Below are 22481 nucleotides of genomic sequence, written 5' to 3'. Positions count from 1 at the left end.
ATTAACCTGCCTCCGGGGCTGACTACCAGTCCATCACGACAACCACACCAATCAGTGTCTGCACGGCTGAACCCCAGTGAAACCTATACGAAGCTAAAATGGCTCGGGGATGTGTTGAGTTTATACCGTGTATTGCTGTCCCCAAACAGCTGCATGAACTGTTTTGCAGCGGCCACCAGGACAACGTTTTTTGTCCATGTCAGTTTGAATGCAGCTGTAAATGTGGATAATTTAATAGACTAATAGACTAATAAACAGTAAAATCTGAATAATAAAATAGGATATTTCTTTCACAAAGAGAGCACATTCTGTGTGTCATTTCAATGTAAGAGAGAAGTTTATTTTTAATGTGATTTAGTAACATTTTGCCCCATGCAGAGGGAGTACTTTGAAGCATTCTCTTAATACCACTTCACTAGGCCTGTGTTGTTGTGTATTGGATCTATAACGAATATACTTTTGATTGTGACAGAGAGTAGCAACTGAAAGAGACCTAGAACAACATGCAAACACAAACAATATGATTATTTTCTGAATAAATGGTTTATTTTTAAGTAATTCGTTTACTCTGTTCTGTGGGTAGAATTTATCACACTGTAGATCCTCTTAATATTACCCCATATTGGCCCACAGGAAGGCCCTGTTTACATAGCTTTACATAAAAGGGCACATAAGCAAGCCTAAAAGGTCCATATTAACAAAGCTCAGATTACTCTACAGCAAATACAAGAAGGTATTTTGAGACATATGGTCAATGTAAATCAATATAGACGAGCAAGCGCAAAGACAGATCCATGACATGTATGACCACAATGCATTTCTTTTTTAATGTGACTGCATGATAGCATCTTCTGGAGATATGAACCCATTCTAAAGAGAATAGCATTATTACCAAAAGCATTTTTTAGCAATTATTATTATTAGTAATAACAGTTGCTGTATCTAGTTTAGTGCCTACTATACATTAGATATACACATATGATATGTATATGTACACTAATGTTAAAATACTGCTCAGTGATTTTAGCAGCTTTTGGTAGCTGAAATTACACATTGATGAGAAACATTCCCATGGGTCTTGGGGTATAACAATAATCATTAGTCCATTTCCTAAATCAGTTGACCAATTTACTTCCATCTTTAGGGCGGCTCAACTAATGTGGGTAATTTGATCACCTGAAAATGAAAAGCTTTCTCATAAACTGACAGAAGAGGAGGAGGTCTTTCACTGAATTTGTAATACACAGTGAATAGTAATTCAGTCTTCCAATGGATTATAACTTTTTATTAATGGATCAAACCTTTTCCTAAATGAATGTAAAAATATGGGCTGGAACAAAATCCTAACTAATAGAGGAACAGCCACTCTTATGGGTGATAAATAAAGCTTAAAAAATGAAAGAATTTGTTTTGTTATATTGCCTATTCATTAATTTTGGCCTAGTCTTTTTGCTGCAGTCCCAGACCTTTTTATTGATGAGAACACTTCTTTCTTGTGCAACATTTTACTATAAGGCTCTTTGAAATGCACAACATAAATAAAATGACTCATTCCTATCATCATTATGAAGGCTTTTTCTGAGTGAGAGTGTTCAGTATAAAGTTACTGAGCTACAGAGAGAGATAAAACCTCTAGATCCTGGCCAGTTCCCTCTAATAGTTGCTCCCAGCTGGGACAGAGGTCAGAGATGTTGTTCAACATCTGTCATTCATATTTCATTTATCAGAATCTCGTTTAACGAAAATGTTTGCTTGTATTGACGTCTGTTTTATGTGGTGAAGGGCCACTTGTGAACGAGCATGTGAGCTGCCGATGTAATTTCCCTGATTTCACGTTAGTGTGAGTCTGAAAAGTGTTGGTCTTATTAGAGCCACTCCTTGGTGAGCAGTCCAGCTTGACCCCCATTAAAGAACTGTCAGCTGAAGAGCAGATGGTACCCACTCTCTGTCTCACGGCACTTGGTTGGGGGGGGTGGCTATGGCAACCGATTCATAATGGCCACCCCTGAAGTGGTGGAATCACTCATTCTAATTTGTTAAGTACCACTTCAGTCTGTTTGATTTAATCAGTACATTCAGGGCCTTACACAGCTGACATCAAATAAAACATCCCAGGTGTCTTCAGGAGACAGTAAATCAGATACTCTGCTTTCACCACAGACACCTATTTACTAATTGAGTGACGGAATACTCTACATTCAGTTTTATGGACCAAACTAACACATCTAGGCTAATGTAGATGCACTAATTTGAGTGAAAAAGGAAAAAAAAGGCAGAAGTCGGGTCATCTAACCATCTGTCTACCTAAGCATCCAATCTACATAGAAACAATCAAGTAAAAAGTAAGCAAATATCCTGAAGACAGTGTAAGAATGTACAGAAGGGCTGTGTTTTGTTCTGTGATGTACAGTCAAACATATTTTTAAATCAGATTTTGAGGAAGAAATGTTTGCGGTAGAGCAGATAAGCGATGAAGATCCAGAGTGCAGTGCCCCAAAGGTTCTGGAAGAGCTTCTCCCAGTGACTGTCCTGGAAACGCATCTCCCAGCTGAAGGGAAAGTAGAAGCCCAACAGAGAATGGCCCACATAGACAAAGATGGAGTTCATTCCTGTAAACAAGTTCAGATTATGGTACAACATTTGTCAGTGAAATTTATAAACAGGCTGAAAGAGCATCACATAAAATTCTGAAGTGCACCACATCAGGAATTACTTTTTCTACAGGTTTCTTTACAACAGCATACAAAAATACAGGTGCAATTAATGTAAAGCCATGATTTATACACAACATCCTTGCTTGTTCTCACCTGGATAAATGAAAGGTTGGCCACCCCACCATCCCTTGACGTCCACGACAAAGTATATAACACCAAGCAATGCAAAGGACATGCAGCCCATGCAGGCTACATAGGACAGAGACCTAAGACAAAAAGGATACTCTCTAAAAGATTAAGCCAGAATGCATATGCTGAGCGTATCCTCAGGTTATCATATGTTGTATCAGAAATAATCCTTACATTTCTGTCTAATCCTACTATCATTTCTTTCATTCTTCTGTCTATCCATAGAAATATGGTGATTTTGCTTTGTAATTTAGAGCAACTGAACCTATTGACCTGGCTTGAATGGTAGAATTTATTTAATCATTTAAATGACAGAGCTTCTTTAATATTGGGAGTTGGAACTGCACACAAACGTCTTAGCAGTATCATTTCTATGGTACACTTGATTGAGCTGCTGTGAACTGAACAAACAGCAACAACAGTGAGGGCATCACAATGTAAGACAAAAAGATAAATAATAGAATATAGAATAGAGTAGCATCTGTTCTGAAAGTATTCCTATAAGAATCATTAGCATCCAAAGTGAATCCTTGGCACATGCTCAGAAAAGCTTGAGCTGCGCCAACAAGTCATGTCCCTGTCTGTTCCTAAGTGCCAGGATGTTGGATGGAATTTTATCTAAAGTAAAATGTCTGCATCCCAGAGAGCTCAGGCAGACATCGTGAGCTGAAGCGGAGCCAAAAACGACTCTCAGCTCGTGGTTAATTACTTTTAGGAATCAAGACAGACATACTCAGGGGCCCAACAAGCTGTATATGATGAACTGCTCATAAAGCTCAGGTAGGTAATTGGTTTAGATGAGCATGAACGGACTGAAGTCCCAAAGAAGAGAACACATACATACATATCAACACCCCCAAATGTACCATAATGCATCTCAATGTTCTGAGATATATACATTGATGAGCCAAAACATTATGACCACTTACAGATGAAGCAAATAACGTTGATTATCACAGAACAACAGTGCATGTCAAGATCTGGGATATATATCTTGATAAGCAAACTGTCGGTTCTCGTAGTTGACATTTTGAAGACAGGAGAATTAGGTAGATGTGAAGAGCTGAGTGACTATGACAAGGGCCAAAATTTGTTACATCCTAACAACTGGGTCAGTGTAAGTGGGCAGACTTGTAGGGCGCTCCCAACAACAGGGTGTTGGGCGGCCAAGGCTCATTGATGCGGGACGGCAATGAAAGCTAGCTTGTGTGGTCCAAACTGACAGAGGGACTAATGTGGCACAGAAAGTCACTGAAATTTTTAATGATGTTTACAGGATAAATGTATCACACCACACAGTGCATCGCTCTCTGCTGAGTACGGGGCTGTGCTGTTGCAAACCAGTCAGAGTGCCAATGCTAACCCTTGTCCACTGCTGAAAGTGTCTACAATGGGCACACAAGTGTCAGAACTAGTCCTTGTAGCAATGGAAGAAAGTTGCCTAGTTCAGTGAGTCATTTTCTTTTACATCACTTGGACGACTGGGTACATATGTGCCAATGACCTTGGGATGTGGCTGCTCCAGGATGCAGTTTGGGAAGAAGACAGTGATGCTCGAAGTGATGTTCTGCTGGGAAAGTCCAGACTCAGACATTCATGCGCATGTCAGTTTGACACATGCCACCTACCTAAACATTGCTTTTGACCAGAGACACCCCTTCATGGCAATGGTATTCCCTTATTGCAGGGGCCTCTTTCAGCAGGATAATACACCCTGCACATGTTGTTTGGGGACGGTTTGAGGAACATAATTAGGAGTTCAGGGTGTTACCCTGGCCTCTTCCCCTGATGTCAGTCTGATCAAGCATCTGTGGGATGTGTTGGAATAATGAGTCTGATCAACGATGGCTCCACCTCGCAACTTACAGGACTTAAACAATCTGCTGCTAATGTCTTGGTGTCAGATACCACAGGGCATCTTCAGAGGTCTTGAAGCCATTCCTTGGCAGTTTGAAGCTGTGTTGGTGGCACATGGATGACCAACAGCATATAAGGCAGGTGGTCAGAATGTTTTGGCCCATAGATGTACATCTGAAATGTATCATTAGCAATGAGCATTATTTTTCACTAAAAGCAAGCAAGGTTGGGCAATAAGACAATGATACTGATGATAATCAATCCGGATAATTGAAGGCATTTTCACAATACGTGAGATGTCAAGATGTATAGTTTTTCTTAGGTTTGTAAACAAGTTGGAACTGACAAAATACACTGGCAGGATGGTAGTGCCATATTTTGTAAAAGTCTAGGAAAAATTATTAGTACATTGATTTCTTAAATCTAAAACTTCTTAAAACTATTTGAAAGAAAATAAACAATTTAGGTGAAAGAATCAAATAATTAATAAAAATAAATGAATGAAATAAGATTTTAACATAATGGACTGACATTCAATTGACTACTTGTTTCTGAGCATTTGCTGTACATTGATTGTTGGTGTTTACAGGTCTTTTTTATAATAAATGAAGCTGTGCCGTGCTGTAAATTTACTGACAATATACTCAGAAAAGCATTTTATTACAATAACAGTAATATATTGTCATGCTGCCCACCCCTAACTGCAACCTATTTTCTTAAACCCCTTGAAATTCCCATTAATACACGCTTATGCTTTTTATTCAGTAATTAATGGAAAACAAGGTAAATTGACCAAGTTATTCTGAAGTTATAGGTGTGAGGCATTGACCTTGGGAGGAGTCCTTGGCATTTAGGGGGGCAAACACATTTAATTCTAAATGAAATGATGCAAATAATGTTCCACTGTCATGTGAAGTTTTTTGTGGCCATCCCAGTATGCTCTCTGTCTTGGCTGTGAAGAAGAAGAGTGATCTAGTAAGAGGATGTATCACCCAGCTTGCCTCACTCTTCCGACAGTAAGGGTGATTATTTACAGGCAGATCTGTGGTTAGAAGTAAGTAAACGCGTGTTTTAGCAGCTCTGATTTGTGCCTACTGGAGACTCATCCCTTCTTTAGTGTGGAGAGAAGCGGCTGGATTTAGAGGGTCAGGAAGCACTTACCAAAGGTTTTTATTGACAGGTATAAATCCTTCGTCTCGTGTGCACTTAGAAAGGATGGCCGCCAAGATTCCCTGAGGGTCAAAATGAAACAGATTTCAAATCAATGCTGAGCCATAAAGCAAGCACTATCGGACAGCAGAGACCTGCAGCAGCACAATAAAGAGTCCAGAAGATTAGCCAACTGTCTGAGAGGAGAGCCAAGTTAAGTCCTGTTTACCCCAAAACTATACAACGTAATGCTCTCTTTCACCAGTCAAACTGGTATAAGACAGGATAAACTTTTGATCTTACGTAAGACAGCTTAGCTTTAGATAGGGGGGTAATAATACACATTTTTTCTGGTTCGACATGATGAGATCCAAATTTGATTTGATTTTTGATGTGTTAAAAATGTCTTGATGCTACAGAGCAACAAAATGTTCTACACAGAATTGGTTTGGCTCAGAAAAATACAAATTTTATTTTGGAGCAAAAGACTGCAAAGCAGCATGTTCATGTGCAAAGTAGTGAACTTACAAGACAACACTATGAAATAATACGAAAATGGATATAAAGCACCCAAATGCCAGTGCTTTCTATGTGAGACGGCAAATGAGAGACCCTCAGAGAAGACCCAGGGGTGTATGGGCCATTCTGTTTTAAAGCTTGATACATGTTCATTTTTTTTACATTTTTCAATACTATTCAATAGTATTGAAATTGTTACACCCTTATTAGATGATGCATATTCTGCCCTCTTTTACTACACACACACTTTCCTGCACTCTCTGAAAATATGCCCTCATCGACAAAAGCACAACTCCTCTGTAAATACTGCATATATTTTGCTACAACAGGCAATGGCTTGGACAGATTCAGTGAAGTATTTTGCTTTGGCGAGGGTGGACATATCAGCGTCCAAACCTGCTTGTTAGAGGGATATCCATCATTTGTATAGATGACAGAATCAATGGTGTGGAAATAGCCTGGCTGGCTCTAGATTGAGTCTCCAGGCTATGTAGGCAGGATGTGGGACAATCGCTGCTATGTGGGGCAATCGCTCAATTTCAATCTTGCACTGCCGACCACTGATCGTTGAACTTTAATTAACTCAGGGCCCTTGCTTATTAGGACATAGGGGCACAACAGCCTCAAACGATCATCTTGCAATCTGCCGCAGGATTTACGCCACAGCAGCCAGCCTAACTCTCTTAGCGTATGCTTTATGACTTTGTTGATGTGGTGGGAGACAATTATGCACATGCTTAACCAGGAAGAAACCCCCCGTGTCAAGACTGCATTAACCATACAAGAGGCTGTTCAACCTGCGATGTTTCCTCAAACCATACTGCTCTCTGGAGATGTCAGTGATAACTGATAGTCGCTCTTGTGGTTGTGTCTGTAAGAGCCTTGCCGCCTTTCTGAAAGCTCAGTCATGTGCTCTGTGGGTCAATAAATATCTTAATCCATATTTTTCTGTGACTGGCCATTTCAGTCCAGTGCAGAAAAAAGGTTGTATTTCACAATAAACCTCTCATATGGAATTTCTACACCTCTCTGCTCACAGCCCATAACAGCAGACAACTCTAACTGCATCCACAATTCCTGTACATGAACGGAACTAGTCATTATCATCAATTATCAAAATCATCTGCACCCTAAGTGATGACACATTCTGAAGACAATTTCAAGACAAACCTCCACCCCCAGCCCTGCATTTCACAATGGAGGCTCCAGCAGAGGTGAATGGTGGGAGTATAATGTTTTACTGTTAGCTAGTTTATTTTATCATCATAATGTTTTACTGTTGGCTAGCTTATTTTATCATGCTGTGCCTCTAGGCAAAGCAGAATAGATCTCCCCTCATTTATTTCAGCACCTTGAGCACTATAGCGCCACAATAATGGCCAGTGTGGTTCAACATAGAGCTGTAATGGACCAATTTGTCATAGAAGCTGGGGATAATGAAATTTAAAATATTGGAATCAGGCATCTGCTAACACTGGGTTCACAACATGTGCTCTCCCCTCACGTATCCTACTTGGAAAAGTGATGAGAGTAGATGTGTAATGCTTTACACAACCCACTCATGAGGCCTCTATGTAAAGAGAAGAATAATGTGCAGACCTTTAATTAAGAGTTGGTACATCCAGTGACCTCATGTTGCAAGATGGAGGTGGACTGTGGACCCTTGGAAGAACATTGTTTAAAGGACTTACACAATGTTCATGAGTATATGCCAGAAAACACTTTCATATCTCCTCTTCAATATTGCCAGTGCACATTGAATGATGACTCTCTTTTATTGCTCTCTGTCTCATATCACATAATCCTTCCTGTTGCACTGACAGCAGAAAGAATGCTACATCTTGCACTTACTTCAGATTTTGGGCACATGGATTTTGATCTGTCGTAGCCATTGAAAAGAAAATAACTGGTCCAGGAAATTTCTTTTTGCTAGATCCTAAGACTGAGTAATAAAGTTCCTCAGAGACCTGCTGGTAAGATGCAGGTCGAAACAACTGTGCTGGACCTTATGGGCAGTGTTTCACAAGCCCTTTCCTTGAGGACCCCTGTTCCGTGTAGTTAAGCGATTTCCCTTCTCTCACACCTGATTCAGTTCATTGGCTATTTTTCAAGCCGTCTACGAACTGAAGCTGAGAAGCTGGAAACTGTGAAACAGCTACTTTATGAGAGGAATTTGGAAACACCGTTTTAAGTGGTTCAGCACGGCTCTTTTCTTAAAGATGTTCAAAAACCACATAATAATGATAAGAGTCCTGATCATTCATACAAAGACCTTTTCTGATATTTCTCCCTTTATTCAGTCACAAAGAAAGCTCCCTCTGGTCATTCTGCTGGTGTGCTTAATGCCCTCAGTCTGCCAGACAAAAGCCTTCCATCAGCACCTGTGCTCTCTGGAGAGGGCATTCCAGAGACTCTGCCACCAGAACCCCAAAACAAGCCAGCAGCAGAGCTTTCCTGCAACATACAGCTTCATATTCATCTATAGCCTTTAATTAGAGCACCAAAAAAAAAACTGCTTTAGAAGCCAAATCTGTGACTCAATCTGGTAACGCTTCCATTTAAAGTGTTTTTTGACTTTTTGTCACTGTCATATGCAAACCTCATAATTTGCAACATTGTAAAAACTTTTTTAAATATTTTATGATGAACTGACCAATAGAAATGGTTGAAAAATGCTTAAAATAAAATCTTGTTATTGTAATGAGTAAATGAAAATGAAAAATGTTTTTGTCTCCTTCTGTACAGTTACCATTTCAGATGTTTTCTTACAACAGTGACTGTAAAAATGAAGACAACATGAGAGTGTGTATACAGAGTTAACACACACACACAAACCCCTAAATGGAGTAAACGACTGAAGAACAACAGTGTGTGAACTCTGCTCACTTGTTTGTCCAGGCAGCCCCACTGAAAGGACATCTCGCATAACCAAGCTCTTTCCCCAGGGGACAGAGGTTTAAATGCCCTCCCACACCACACTACCATCATAGCATATGCCCCCTTCACTTTCCAGACCACCCAAATGGAGCTTACAACCAACAAGCTGCTTCTTCCCACCATCAAACCAATCTAATTATTTCCAATCATTATAGTGAAGTATATAGTGTATATACTTATATGGTGAGGTATATCTCACTCTCCACAGACTCTAGCACAAGTTTAGTTAGCTGGAGAACTTAATTCTTAGGGTACATCTTTGGTTGTGACATCCAAGTTATTGAGTACACACAGCTGACATGTTGAATAGTCAGAATAGTGCAGTTCTTCACCTGAAATATGCATAAAAAATATAGAAACAGTGGCCACAACAAGACAACAACAAGAGATTGGTGAACAAAACAACTTCTCTACTTCACATGCTATGTAACTAATACGTAACATTAACAGCATACTTTATATGGTAAGACCACTAGAGATCTACAAGCTACAAGAGCCATCCGGTCCAGTCCCGAGAGGGGTCCGATACCAATCTCTGCCTGGGAACCCATTCCGTGCATGTACAGATGGATCATATGACGTCTACCTATTTCATTAACTGTCTGCAACTACATGCAATATAACACTTGTGTGCTGCAAAAGTCATACAGTGCTGTGTGTATAGAGAGTAAAGTGTTTGATATCTTTATGTACAGCTATGATAGCTGATACATGGAGTAAGGCTGAATTATTCCCTCATGTAACTCATATTTCCAATCATCTACTGGCTTTACATGATTACTAAATTAATATCTTTGGGAGTCATTTAGATGATGAAACAACTTGTTACAGATATTATTAATATCACATTTCAAAGTATCTAACAATATGGCATGATAACTGCACTGAACAGTTTGAACAAAAACAAACTTTATACTCAGTATGAGTGCAACATTTTTCAATTCAATAAGATTTTAATCATCAAATCACAGCAAACCGCAGAACACAACAGCCATCCTCTTCTTTGTGTGACAATGCAATGATGGACTACTAGAACTACTCCAAAATTACATATGAAGAGATCTCTTTTCATTGATTTCCATTAAAAGTTAAGGACATTTTTGTCTTTTCCTGTAAAGTCACTATTTTGGAGATGTTTTTTTTGGACAGCAACAATATTGAATTAGGCATGCTTGAGGAGGGTTGTGTAAATTAAAAAACAAAACTAAACAAATGAGCAAAATCCTGGGATCTTTTCCAAAACTTGTATAAACTCACCACTGCATCAAAACCCAAAAGGGCTGAGCCGCATTATCTTACTTCAAAATAATCAAACCCAGAGATTTGTAAATTTTAAATTCAAAGGAAAAATACTAGTATTTTAGAGAATATGGTATCTCAGAGAGTAGGTATTTTATTAGTGAACTGCAGTTCTTTTAGTACTATATGTAATGCGTAACCTACCAGTGTGATGGTCCAGATTGTGAAACGTATCATGATGTTCCAGTTCATTTTGCGGAAGAAGAGGAAAATCTTCCCTGCCTTAGAAACACAGACATGACACCGCTCATTATCTTCAAACACAGTTCACATTCTACTGGCTGAAAGGACATCACTGGACTTCATCTGTGACATTTTCAACAAGTTTTTATTAAATATAACAATTAAAAATGATGTGTAAGTAATTCAGCGATTGGTTTGCACACACTTAAGGCCTATAATATTGAATGCATTAAAACCAGAATCACCTAAAACAGCTCTGAGGGTCTGCTGGGCTATAGTGTTCATCAAGTGGTGCACTTGTGTAGTGTTGGATGTGGTTAGGCTGTGAGCGGATGTGCTGGTTGTGTCCCTGACATGGAGCTCAGGTTTCAGTGCTGCTGTGCTGCTCTACGCTGCTGCAGGGTCGGCCGCGCCCGCTGATTAATTTGGTGATGACGAATGTGCCTCAGCCGAGGACGCGCTGGCGGACGGACACAAACGGAGAGGCTGACACCTGCCGTGTTCTCTAAGACATGTTGATTGACTGGCTCGCCGCTAACTGTTTTTTGCCTCCGCCCTCGGGGGATTGAGAAATGTGTCCAGGTCTGCGGGGTGAGTTCTCAGCAGCCGGTGCGACACTGTCACTATCAAAGGGTGAAAGACTTTTCAGTGATCTGCCACAGAATGCTGCACTGCAGACTATACTATACTACTCTGTGCTCTGTGGCCCTGAGAGAAAACAGCTGTCTGGCTGTGGAAGTGGTCAAGCAGTCCAGCTGTGGTCACCTTAAGAAACAACCATTAGGGTCTTTTTTGTGCTGATGTGAAAGTGGGAATTTGTAGCTTGCATTTACATTGATCTTCATAAGAACTGAATAAATCTTTGTAGCAAAATTCAGTGCAGAACAAGCAGTATCTGTTTAACTTACTTGCATCCCAATGAATCCCAGTACAATTGAATTGATGGTACCAAGAACACCTTCTGGGTCAAAGGGCTGAGTTGTATGATACATGGCCTGTGACAGTGAACAACATGCAAAGGGAAGCCTGAGTTTCAAATTATGCAAAAAAAGTAATACATGATAAAAATGAAGATACAAGGATTTGGCATGACAGCAACAATATGTTATATATCTCTATAATGCTAATCCAGGTGGATTTAGTCTCAATGTTTCCCTTTTTCTATTACATGTTTATCTATATAGAAATATACATGAAAAACACTGAATATTGGTAAGGCCCACAATTCCCATATCAGTGCACCTCTAAAATTTACCATGATAAGAAAATAAGGCCAAAGAACTTGCTGAAGTTGGCCTAAAGTAATGGCATTTTGTACAGCTGCACGTTGGCTAAACATATAGCAGTGCCTATTTCTATTTATTTTCTTTTGATTACATGCAGTTCTTGTTTTGATAAATCGGTAGTCCCAGGTGACCAAAAGACTAGATTTAATATGATAAGTGATGACAAAACTCACTTTTAGGCCCTGTGCTTTGATCAAGCCCAGAGAACATATGGACCAAAGGAAAATTTCAGACATGTGCATTAATGAGTTAAAGAACAACTTTTGTAAAAGAGATGTGTGAGTGTAAAGAAACACTTTAAAGTTTGAAGAACCTCAATATCATTAAAATGTTTGATTAAATATCGATTAAATGTTTTTGCTAGAACAGTATGTGCAAGTCAAGAACCATTATTATTTTTCAGAGTGTGCTTCACTAATTTAAGCCCACAGAGTTGGTTATGTTTGGGACTGTTTGTTTTCATTTTCTCTGGTCCGTGATTCTCACCTTGCATGTTGGGTACCAGTAGATGTTGTCTCCTAATAACCATCTGTCTATATATGCAGCTGCTCCTCCTGTGCAGTTAGGGTACAGACCGTTATCGCCTATTCCTCCAGCGCCCAAATACCCACTGTCAAAAGCAACAAGCCATATATGACTTCAACCAATCAGACATGCTTGCATTTAATCTGAATGGATGAAATAAATCCTTTTCTCCTTCATTTTTTATATGAAGCTGTATATTGTGGGCATACATAGCAATAGCCAAATGTTTATGCATTATCTTCTGCAGAACAAGGACAGTGCATATGAAGGAGAAAATGTGCAACTGCTCCAGAAGAGTACTGAGTAGTCTGCATGTGTATGTCAATGCCATTTACAGAGTCAGACAGAATGAAAAAAGAGCAGAAAGGAGAGGAAAGGAGAGGAGAGGAGAAAGGAGAGCATAAATGGAAGGGTAAAAAAACAGAAGAGAGAAAAACATGGAGAGAGAAGGGAAAGGAAGATGGATTCTCTGCCCCTGCCTCCTTTTAGTGCACATGACAGACTGAGATTGGCTAATTATTCCCTCTGAAGCATTTGCCACACACTCATAAATCACCAGGAGTGTCTCATAAGAGCAGCCCAACACACCGATCTGCCTGCACACACACACACACACACACACACACACACACTAATACACAATTCATCAAGTCACAATTCCCTATACATGTGTGCCCATGCAAAATATAAAAGCATTGTACAAGACCCGCATGCTTAAATAGCCAGAATGCTTTGACATTGACGAACAATGATACTGACACACCTGTCATCTGCTTTGTAATATTAACATGATATATGAATAATATCATGATCATATTACATTAGGATCAGGCTCAGGGATGTAGATAAAACAGGTGTCAGGGACACATTATGCTCACAAATGCTTTATTGCATTTGGGATTTATGTACATGTTTCTGTTCTAAAGCTTCTGTTTTGAACTGTGACTTACGTGGGGCAGTTGGGCACAGGCAGCAGGAAGGTGACGCACAGCCACATTGCCTCCAGCAGCAGAATGAAGATCCACTCTGGCCAGTAGAGCACCACGTCCTGAACAGGGCTCCACCAGCGGATCTGGAGAAGAACAGCTTTGTAAATGAGATGTGCGAGTGTAAGAACCTTTTTAAAGTTTAAAGAAGCTCCGCATTATGTAAAGATTCAATACCAATCAAAGGTTTTTCCTATGCCCTGTGCCAAGAACCATTTATGAAGCCTGTTTTATGAGTGTAGCTTTCCTAAACTCAGTTCCTGGAGGTCTGCGAAGTAACAAAGTTTAAAAACACTTAAAGTATGGTTCCTTAGAAGCCAAGCAACTTTTTAAGGGCAAATAATGAACAAATAACTCTTGGAAATGAATAATCCATTATCCTTCATCATTAATGGATGAACACGAAAAGAAATTAGCATCGGAAGTAGTTATCATCAGATAATATACATTTACAGAACAATAAACTGTTCTAGTAGGAACTATAAACAGATCACAAAAAAACTATTTCTCATGGTGTTTGTCAGTATTGTAAAGTGCTACCCAAAGTTTTGGTGCAGTGTCACTGCTCCTACATACACTATATGGCCAAAAGTATGTGGACTCCTGACCATCACACCTACATGGACTTATATATAGCGTTTTGTGGCTATAACAGCCTCCAGTCTTCTGAGAATACATTTGGAGATTTTGGAGCGTATTGTGGGAATTTGTGCCCCTAGACTCAAAAGAGCACTTGTGAGATCAGAAGGCCTGGCAATTAATGTTCCAAATGATCCCACTGGTGTTCAATAGGATTTAGGTCAGGGCTCTGTGCAGGCCCTTCACTGGAACTAAAGGGGCCTAGTCCAAACCCTGAAAAACAGCCCCAGCCCATTATCCTTCCACCACCAAACTTTACTGTTGGCACTATGCAGTCTGTTAGGAAGAGTTCTTCTGGCATCCGCCACACCCAGCTTTGTCAATCAAACTGCCAAGTGGTAAAGTGTGATTAATCACTCCAGAGAACACTTTTCCACTGCTCCAGCATCCTGTGGTGTGCTTTACACCACTCCAACCGATCCTTGGCATTGTGCATAGTGATCTTAGGCTTGTGCGCAGCACGTGAGTGCCTTGATTCATCTAAACTCTCACAGAAACTCTTTTGCAGCATCAGAGGTTAGTCAGAAAAAAAACATTTAGTAATTTCTTAGAGGGAGTATTAGCATATTGCAGTCTTCTGCAATTACAAATGCAAAGATGAATATTGCAATGACATTACCAAATGATATATTGTGCAGTCCTAATACTGCCAAATGATAACCCAAATGCTAAAGCTTTAGCGAAAAAGGTCAGTGCCACAGAGGCCAGCCCACCTCCTTTGGTGGGATCTCTCGGTAGGGCGAAAACGTCTGCATCAGTGACAGGACAAAGTATGTGAACGCCAGACGCTGAAGCACTCCAGGTATCCGCAGCCAGGATAAGGATACTGATACACACATGCACACACATGCACACACAAATACAAATGAGAAATGAGGAATGAGGGCAAACAAGCATTTACAGTTTCGTTTCTGTTATTTAATGTGCTTCCAGTGCATATATCTACTTCAGATTTACACATATAATCTCTTTTGATGTTGTAAATATGAATGATAAAGGATGCATTTTTAAGCATAAACAAAGAGATTATTAAAATATGAGAGAGAAACTTAGACACTACAAATTATTAACAATACATTAGTATCAGTAGTAGTTTGAGATGTTTACGGCAAGAAATAATTAGCTTTTTGCAGCATTGTGGTTTCATTTTGACCCATTCTTCTTAGCAAACCATCTTCAAAACCCCAAGATTACGAGGTTCTCTCTTATGGACTTTTCAGAATCCACAACTTGCAAAGGCATTTAAGTTAGGAGACTAGGCCATTCAAGCCATTCTTTTTAGAAACCTCCATCTTCTCCCCAGATTCAGTTTTTTGGCTGATGAGATAAAATTTTCCTCTGATATTTTCCAATACATCGCTCCATTCATTTTTCCTTCAATGGCATGTATAAATACACTGGCGCTAGAGTTTGTAAACCCTTTAGTATACTGCAGATTTCAGCAAACATTTAACTTAAAATGTGATGAGATTTTTTAATCTTAGTGTTAAGAAAAGAACAAAATAACAAATATGCTTTTTTATACTCACTGAATAAATTGGCCCAATTTTAAATGTTTGTGTTGGAAAAAGTTTGTGATCTTTTAGAATTAACCGTTCAGTACTGGGGGTGTGACTTTAAAAGACCCACAATATTTCAAAGACGTCATCCTGTGTATTCACTATCAACGTCTGGTGATGGCCACACTCATGTGTGCCTACACAGCAAGCTGTTCAAAGAAGATTTCTGAGAAGCTCAGAAAAAGGGTTGCCAGTGCTAATCAGGCTGTAAAATGATACAACACAATTTCTACAGAGTTTGGACTTCACCAATCCACTGTCCGGGTCATAGTGTACAAATATAACACAACTTTTATCCTCCTCAGGAGTAGCTGTCCAAGAAAGTCACTGCAAAAGAAAGGGGTATAATATTTTGGATCACAAAGAGATCACAAAGAACCACTGGGTAACATCTAAGGATCTACAGGCTTCCCTTGCACTGGCTAATGTCAATGTTAACGTGTCCACAACCAGGCAAAAATTCAAGAATTCTTGACGAAGCCACTCTACAAGATGAACATTGCCTGTTTAAAGTTTGATAATGAAGAATCCTGGATAAATGTTGTATGAGTAGATGAGTCAAAAACTTTTTTGGATTAAGTGACCAAGGTTATGTTTGGGAAAAACTGAACACTGCAATACTGCATTCCAGCATAAGAACACCACTGTGAAACACAGTGGTGGCAGTATCAAGGTTTAGGGCTTTTTTGCAGCCACAGGACAAGGATGGATTGCCACCATTGATGGAGCTATGAAAAGTCCAGACTTCCAATAGAAATGTTGTATCAGGGTCTGAAGCTTGGAGTTCATGCAAGAAAGCCCGCCAACATCAAGGAGCTCTGCAAGGAGGAATGGGCCAAATTTTCTTCAAGCCAATTACTATTACAGGAAACACTTGGGGACTCAAAAGGGGTCACACCAGTTGATAACTGTATATATATGAATAAATATATACATATATATATATATATATAAATATATATATATAAATATATATATATATATATGATTATTCTTATCTACTTTCGTGACCACATTTTTGTTAGATTTAGATTTAGCAAACCTTCTTGCATAACTGTACGATAAATATAGATTCTGTTTACACTAAGCCATAATGCTTCTCATCAGTTGTTTTAGTTAGAATGTTTTTTTATGTTCTGAGTAATAACAGGGCAGTGTGATATGGCTATGTATTCAGAAGAAGATAACCTCATCTACATTTTGCATAGTTAATTGTTACATTGTATTGTATGGTAGCTAGACTTCAATCTAAGGTCTATAAATTGCCCTCAGAAGCCAGGGCTAACGGTGCTGCAGTGTGTCAGAGGTGAGGACTGTGTCTGTCAGTGTGGAGGTGTGAGCTGCCCGGCAGAGGCTAATCATGCTTATCAGAGCCCTCAGGGCCAAGGGTTCTCAGGAACGGACACAGAGAAGAAGATTGATGGTAATCTGTGCATTAGTTAATTGAAAACCTCTTTGTGGCACATAGAGGAGGACCGTGTGAAACAATATAATCCCAATCATTGATCCAACAAATCAAATAAAAAGCGGAAACACTCCACCTCGCTGCAGGAAGACAGGAAGCGGTTTCAGTGACTGATGGCGCCTGTCACTTAAAACACACAACCGCGCTCTTCAGAGGAAATCCACTCTCCACTTTATCCTATCTTACTGTATCGAGAGATCAAGAACTTGATTAAGAGATTAATGTCATGGTCAGCCTCAGAATGTCCAGTGCAAGTTTATTCTTTATGTTTAGTACGAGTTGTTTCATACAAAGGAATAGTAAGAATTACACATTCTAATTAGTATATTTATTGTTTATGCAATACATCTGGGAACTTAGGTAATATTTAATTCTAATACATTTGTTTGACATATAGCCAGGATGCTATCAGGGAAGCACATCTCTGCTATTGACCATGCTCACTGTTAGTGGCTAGGAGATATGTAACTGTCAGCAACTTGACGAATGCCCACTGGGCTGCTCTTCTGTAATAATGCTTATGCTACCATTATTGCCTTTCCGTGAATCAAGCTCTTAGCCGTGGCCGGCGGTGTGCTCTGTGACTGAGCTGGGTCAGACTGGAAAACACTACAATGGATCAGCAGCCATTGATCTCATGTGATGTTTAAATCTTAAAGAATACTGTGCATAATAGGAAGCAATCTACATTCACCTCCATCCACATATAAATGGCTTGTAAAATTTTAAAAAATATATTTTTTAACACTTTTTTAAAGACAAACCATTTCAAATTCATTGTTTTTTGTGATGTCACAAAAACCATCACATTTACATTCACCTATACAGCCTAGAGTTTAGCCCTGCCTATTCATGTTTATAGAGGTCATTTACATATACAGTTAAGTGCAAAAGTCTGTGAATCCCCTTGCACTGAATTCATAAAAGAAGAATACAAGGGAACTATTTTAAACACCAGACGTTTAAAGTTATTTTCTCATACTTTCCCAAAAAAGATATTTTTTGTGTTAAATATGTGCTTTAATGATATAATGATGATGTAATGTTATTTTGAAATCACTAATTTGTACTAAATCACTACTAATGTGTACTTGATATATATTTGTCATGCTTCGTTATGCTTATAATGTAATATAAGTATACTAATCTGTGCTGCCAAACTGAACCATAAAAGTGCAATAAAAGTGTTCTAAAATTATTTTTGTAGTACTACTCGTACTCATGTACAATTATTACATTAATATTTTTGCAGAACCATTTTAGTGCTTATTTGTACTACATTGTACTCAAATACAGGCTTAGCATACCAACTTAGTGTACACTGTAATAAACTTTGCCTTTTAACAAATGCATATGAATGACTATGTTAATAACAGGATTGGATTAACTCAGTGATTCCCAACCCTGGTCCTGGAGAACACCTGCCCTGCACATTTTAGTGTTTTCCTGCTCTCAACACACCTGATCCGACTCATCGCAGAAGTAATCTCTGTATTCTCTCAGGAATTTCAATGCATTTATGTTGCCTCAACAAGTGTCACTCACTAAAATCAGCAGATCCTACTAGAAATGTTTACTTTAGGGGTTCCAAAGACCATAAACACAAAATTATATTGAATTATCAAAACATAGTCTGCAGTTAGAAAACCTTTGTAGATAACATTACATTTTAAAGTTAAGTTAGATAACAAACTATTCAAATTATGTAAGCTTCTGGAAGTTCTTACATTGAGTGACAATTTCAGATTGAAAGATGAAAGTTGATCACTGATGTAATTTAGTGAACACTGATAGCTGCTAGTTATCCCTGACCTCATTAATTCACTAGAAATGTTTCACCAAGACAAGACGAGGATGATTAAAGGGTACTTTGTGTCACGAAAGGGTTCATGCAAGCGGTTCGTTGAGTGTTCATGGTTCTATATAGAATCATTTTCTTTACTAAAGTGTGTACAAAATTTTCAGAAAGTGTTTTTTATAGTGTTGTTAATACAGTAATTACATTATTGTTACTATAAAATGATGTACAGTATTTATAGACTTGAACCATTGGACTATCATTACCATCTTGTATTACAAATTACAAAGTATAAAATAAATGGTCATTTAAGTTCAGTGGTTGAACACTTGAACCATATTTTCCAGTACAATTGAGCTGTGTTGGAAGGTTACATACATAATACTGCAAATACTGTCATTGTGTACTACAGTTAAAATACTTGTATATTAGAGATATCTGACTAAGCATGTATTGGAGTACACTTAGGTAAATACCTAAAGTACATACTTTGATACTGATACTGAACCAGTACTGCAAGAGCACAAGAAGGATTCAGCAAATACTTCACTGAATTTGTAAATATACTAAATATATACTACTATATCACTTGATACACTAATTATGTGATTAAAGAGCACACTGTTTTACAAACATACTTTTAGCACAGTTGAGTTTTTAGAGTTCAATTTGGCTAAACTACTATATTTAAATTATATTTTAAGAGTGGTGAAAATAGCACATGATATTATATGGCATAAATGGCATAAATGTCATAAATAAAACACCACTTAAATATATCAAATTCACATTACTAGCAATTTAGTACAAATTAGTGGTTTCAAAATATCAAAGTATATAACTATACTATAGCACTACTTTAGTATACTTTTTTTCACAAGGGGTTGCAGGTTGGTAAGAAGCTCTTCTCTTGATATTGACTGCATTCATTCTGTCTTACACTTTCTGAAGGGCTTTAGCGTCTGATAAAGACACACACCCCCAAAAACATCAGTGAACTTCCATCATATCTGATTGTAGAAATAGTGTGCTTGTTGTGATTAAAAAACTTTTTCTCATCAGACCACACAAACTTGTTGGTTTCTTGGTATATTCTTGCACATCAAGTGTATTTAAGTTAGCAATGAAGTGCTACAAAATGCTCTTTCAAATATTTCACACCTGTAGAGAGGGCATTTGACTTTGGACATTTATGAGGTCTTCTGCTGTTTATTTTGGATTACTGCAAATGCCTCAAACATTTTTTTGTTTCATTTTTCTTGGTCTTACTTTCCTCAATATCTTGATCGCAGTCTTTACTGTTGGTAATGGTATTCTTAAATGATGTAATATGTTTTTAGACCCTTCATATACCTTTTAGTTCTTCTGAAAGCTGCTTTTCTGATACCATTGTAACTTGAATTCACTCTTTATTGATCACACAAAATGGCTCATTTAGAGAAATTTTAGCTTGTTTTCTTGAAATACGATCTTTAGTCACCTTAACTAGACATGTTCATGTAACTTGTGACTGTCTAAGAGAATGCAAACCTTTGAGCTTTCCATAAAAGATAATTGCTGACCTGGACTTTGACACTACTTTGACACTTTGGTAATGTGGTAAGCAGATTAATTCATTAATTAAACACTGTAAATAAACATGGACTTCTGTTCTGTAGATACAGTGTAGAACAGAGGCAGAAATTCAACTGAAAAGATTTTCAAATCATTCAGAGACCATGAGGGATGCAAACTTTTGCACTCAACTCAGTCTTTAAGGCAAATTCATTGAAAAGCATGAGAAAAGTTTGGAAATTGTTAAAATTAGTTATCATTTTGGTATACAGACCCACATAAGCATCATAAGTGGACTTTTAGGGGAAAAAATATAAAAATAAGTAAAAATCAGGATGTGGTCCCTACAAACCACCAGAAAGCCACTATTCAGGTATCAGATAGAAGTGTGTGAATTCTGCCATCTATGGTAAAAGCTGTAATTACATTACATAAAATTCCATAAAAACTGCTGTCCAGCTGGCACGGTGAAACCCTATCGGTCATAATTGACCATTAAAGCATGGGCTGTTTTTGCACTGTGCACCTCTGAGCAGTGCAAAAAGGTCCCCAGATATGATGATTGCTATTGGAAAGTATCATAATATTTTTCTTAACACAGTTACAAATACATCTACCAACACTGCTGCATTAGTGTGGCTAATGTACGAGAAACCTCCTTGTTCTCCAACTCTCAGGAGTTTAGTATTTTTCACAACAATCTGACTGCTGTTCTCGCTTAATGCTGTCAGATTTTCAACAGGATCATGATGCTTCTGTTGGATCCTGGTCTACCAATATCAGCTCTCTTTACTTTATTATTGACTGATACTTGCATATAATCCTCCATACTTGGATTAAGTAACTAAACGTAATGGCAATGGTGGTTCAAATAAAGACTTCAAGCCAGTCTTACGGCATAGTCTGCAAAAAATACAGTTGAAGCAAAATCTCCTAATTTTAAATATTGAATCTTTTATGTTCAGTGTTATATTACACAGTGCACCATCATATGGACTCTGTGCTTGAGGTGAAGGAGGATCACTTTGAGAACTGGACATTTACAGTAGGCTATATATCATAGGCATCCTCAGGGTCCCCTAACCAGTCTACATCTGAACAAGGTAATCAAAGGTTAATCATAGGCTGTAGAATAGCTGGTTTCAGATGTGCTGGTAGTTCACACAGAACAAAAATGTGGACAAGCTGGACATTCCCAACAGCTGGATAGGAAATCACTGCTGTTAGTCTAGAATGAGTTGCACTTTCATGTCTTACTCACATAACCCATCTCTGGGGCTGTAGTTGATGAAACAGAAGCCGATGAGCAACAGCACCACCGTTCTCCAGGTCAGCTTGCGCAAGAGTTGAAGTCTTGTCACACCTTTCCTTCGCATTGAGCTGAATGCTAGCGTTACAGACGTTCCAATGATGAACACAAACCTGGAGAAAACACATGGATGCCTTAGAATGAGCTGTACTTTATCATAATAATCAAAAAAGTTAGTGAAGTCAGACATATTATCCATCTATGAACTGCTTGAATACTGCAGTCTATTACTGAAAACTTCATTATTAATTTAAGCAAAACTACAGAATTATTGCTAATCACAAGTGTTACCTGCTGCCAGTACCTTCCTTCACTCTTAATTGAACTAATTTCAATTAGCAGTGCATAGTGAATTGCTAGGTTTTCCCACATACAGAATCTGTATATATGTAATATATTTCATAACATTCAGGCTTAATGTACCACTGGAAAGGAACAGATTAATGGGCTGAGCACACACTGTGTGCGACAGGGTGAAAAAAGATCTGGAACTGAATCATTCTGAAGGCAGATTCAGTTGTTGGACCATATTCCACCTCTTCCATATAATCAGAAAAATGGAAGGTAATAATT

General features: G+C 38.4%; 1 protein-coding gene across 1 annotated transcript in view; it reads right to left on the bottom strand.

The window, feature by feature from the left end:
• Positions 1 to 1933: 1933 nt before the first annotated feature.
• The window catches only part of si:dkey-192p21.6 (uncharacterized protein LOC565246 homolog), a 34997-nt gene continuing 14449 nt past the window's right edge, over positions 1934 to 22481 (bottom strand). Inside the window, exons 10-18 of the mRNA XM_036574310.1 lie at positions 21861 to 22021; positions 14937 to 15049; positions 13549 to 13670; positions 12560 to 12683; positions 11696 to 11782; positions 10749 to 10826; positions 5862 to 5932; positions 2808 to 2920; positions 1934 to 2609 (exon numbers count right to left, since the gene is read on the bottom strand). Of these exons, the coding sequence (XP_036430203.1) occupies positions 2428 to 2609; positions 2808 to 2920; positions 5862 to 5932; positions 10749 to 10826; positions 11696 to 11782; positions 12560 to 12683; positions 13549 to 13670; positions 14937 to 15049; positions 21861 to 22021 (1051 nt within the window). The 3' untranslated portion in view covers positions 1934 to 2427. The remainder of the gene's footprint in view (positions 2610 to 2807; positions 2921 to 5861; positions 5933 to 10748; positions 10827 to 11695; positions 11783 to 12559; positions 12684 to 13548; positions 13671 to 14936; positions 15050 to 21860; positions 22022 to 22481) is intronic.

Source organism: Colossoma macropomum, unplaced genomic scaffold (assembly GCF_904425465.1).
Source record: "Colossoma macropomum unplaced genomic scaffold, Colossoma_macropomum, whole genome shotgun sequence".
In the NCBI taxonomy this organism is placed as follows: Eukaryota; Metazoa; Chordata; class Actinopteri; order Characiformes; family Serrasalmidae; genus Colossoma; species Colossoma macropomum.
Note: the sequence above shows the minus strand (reverse complement) of the source record. Positions and strands in the feature narration are given on the sequence as shown.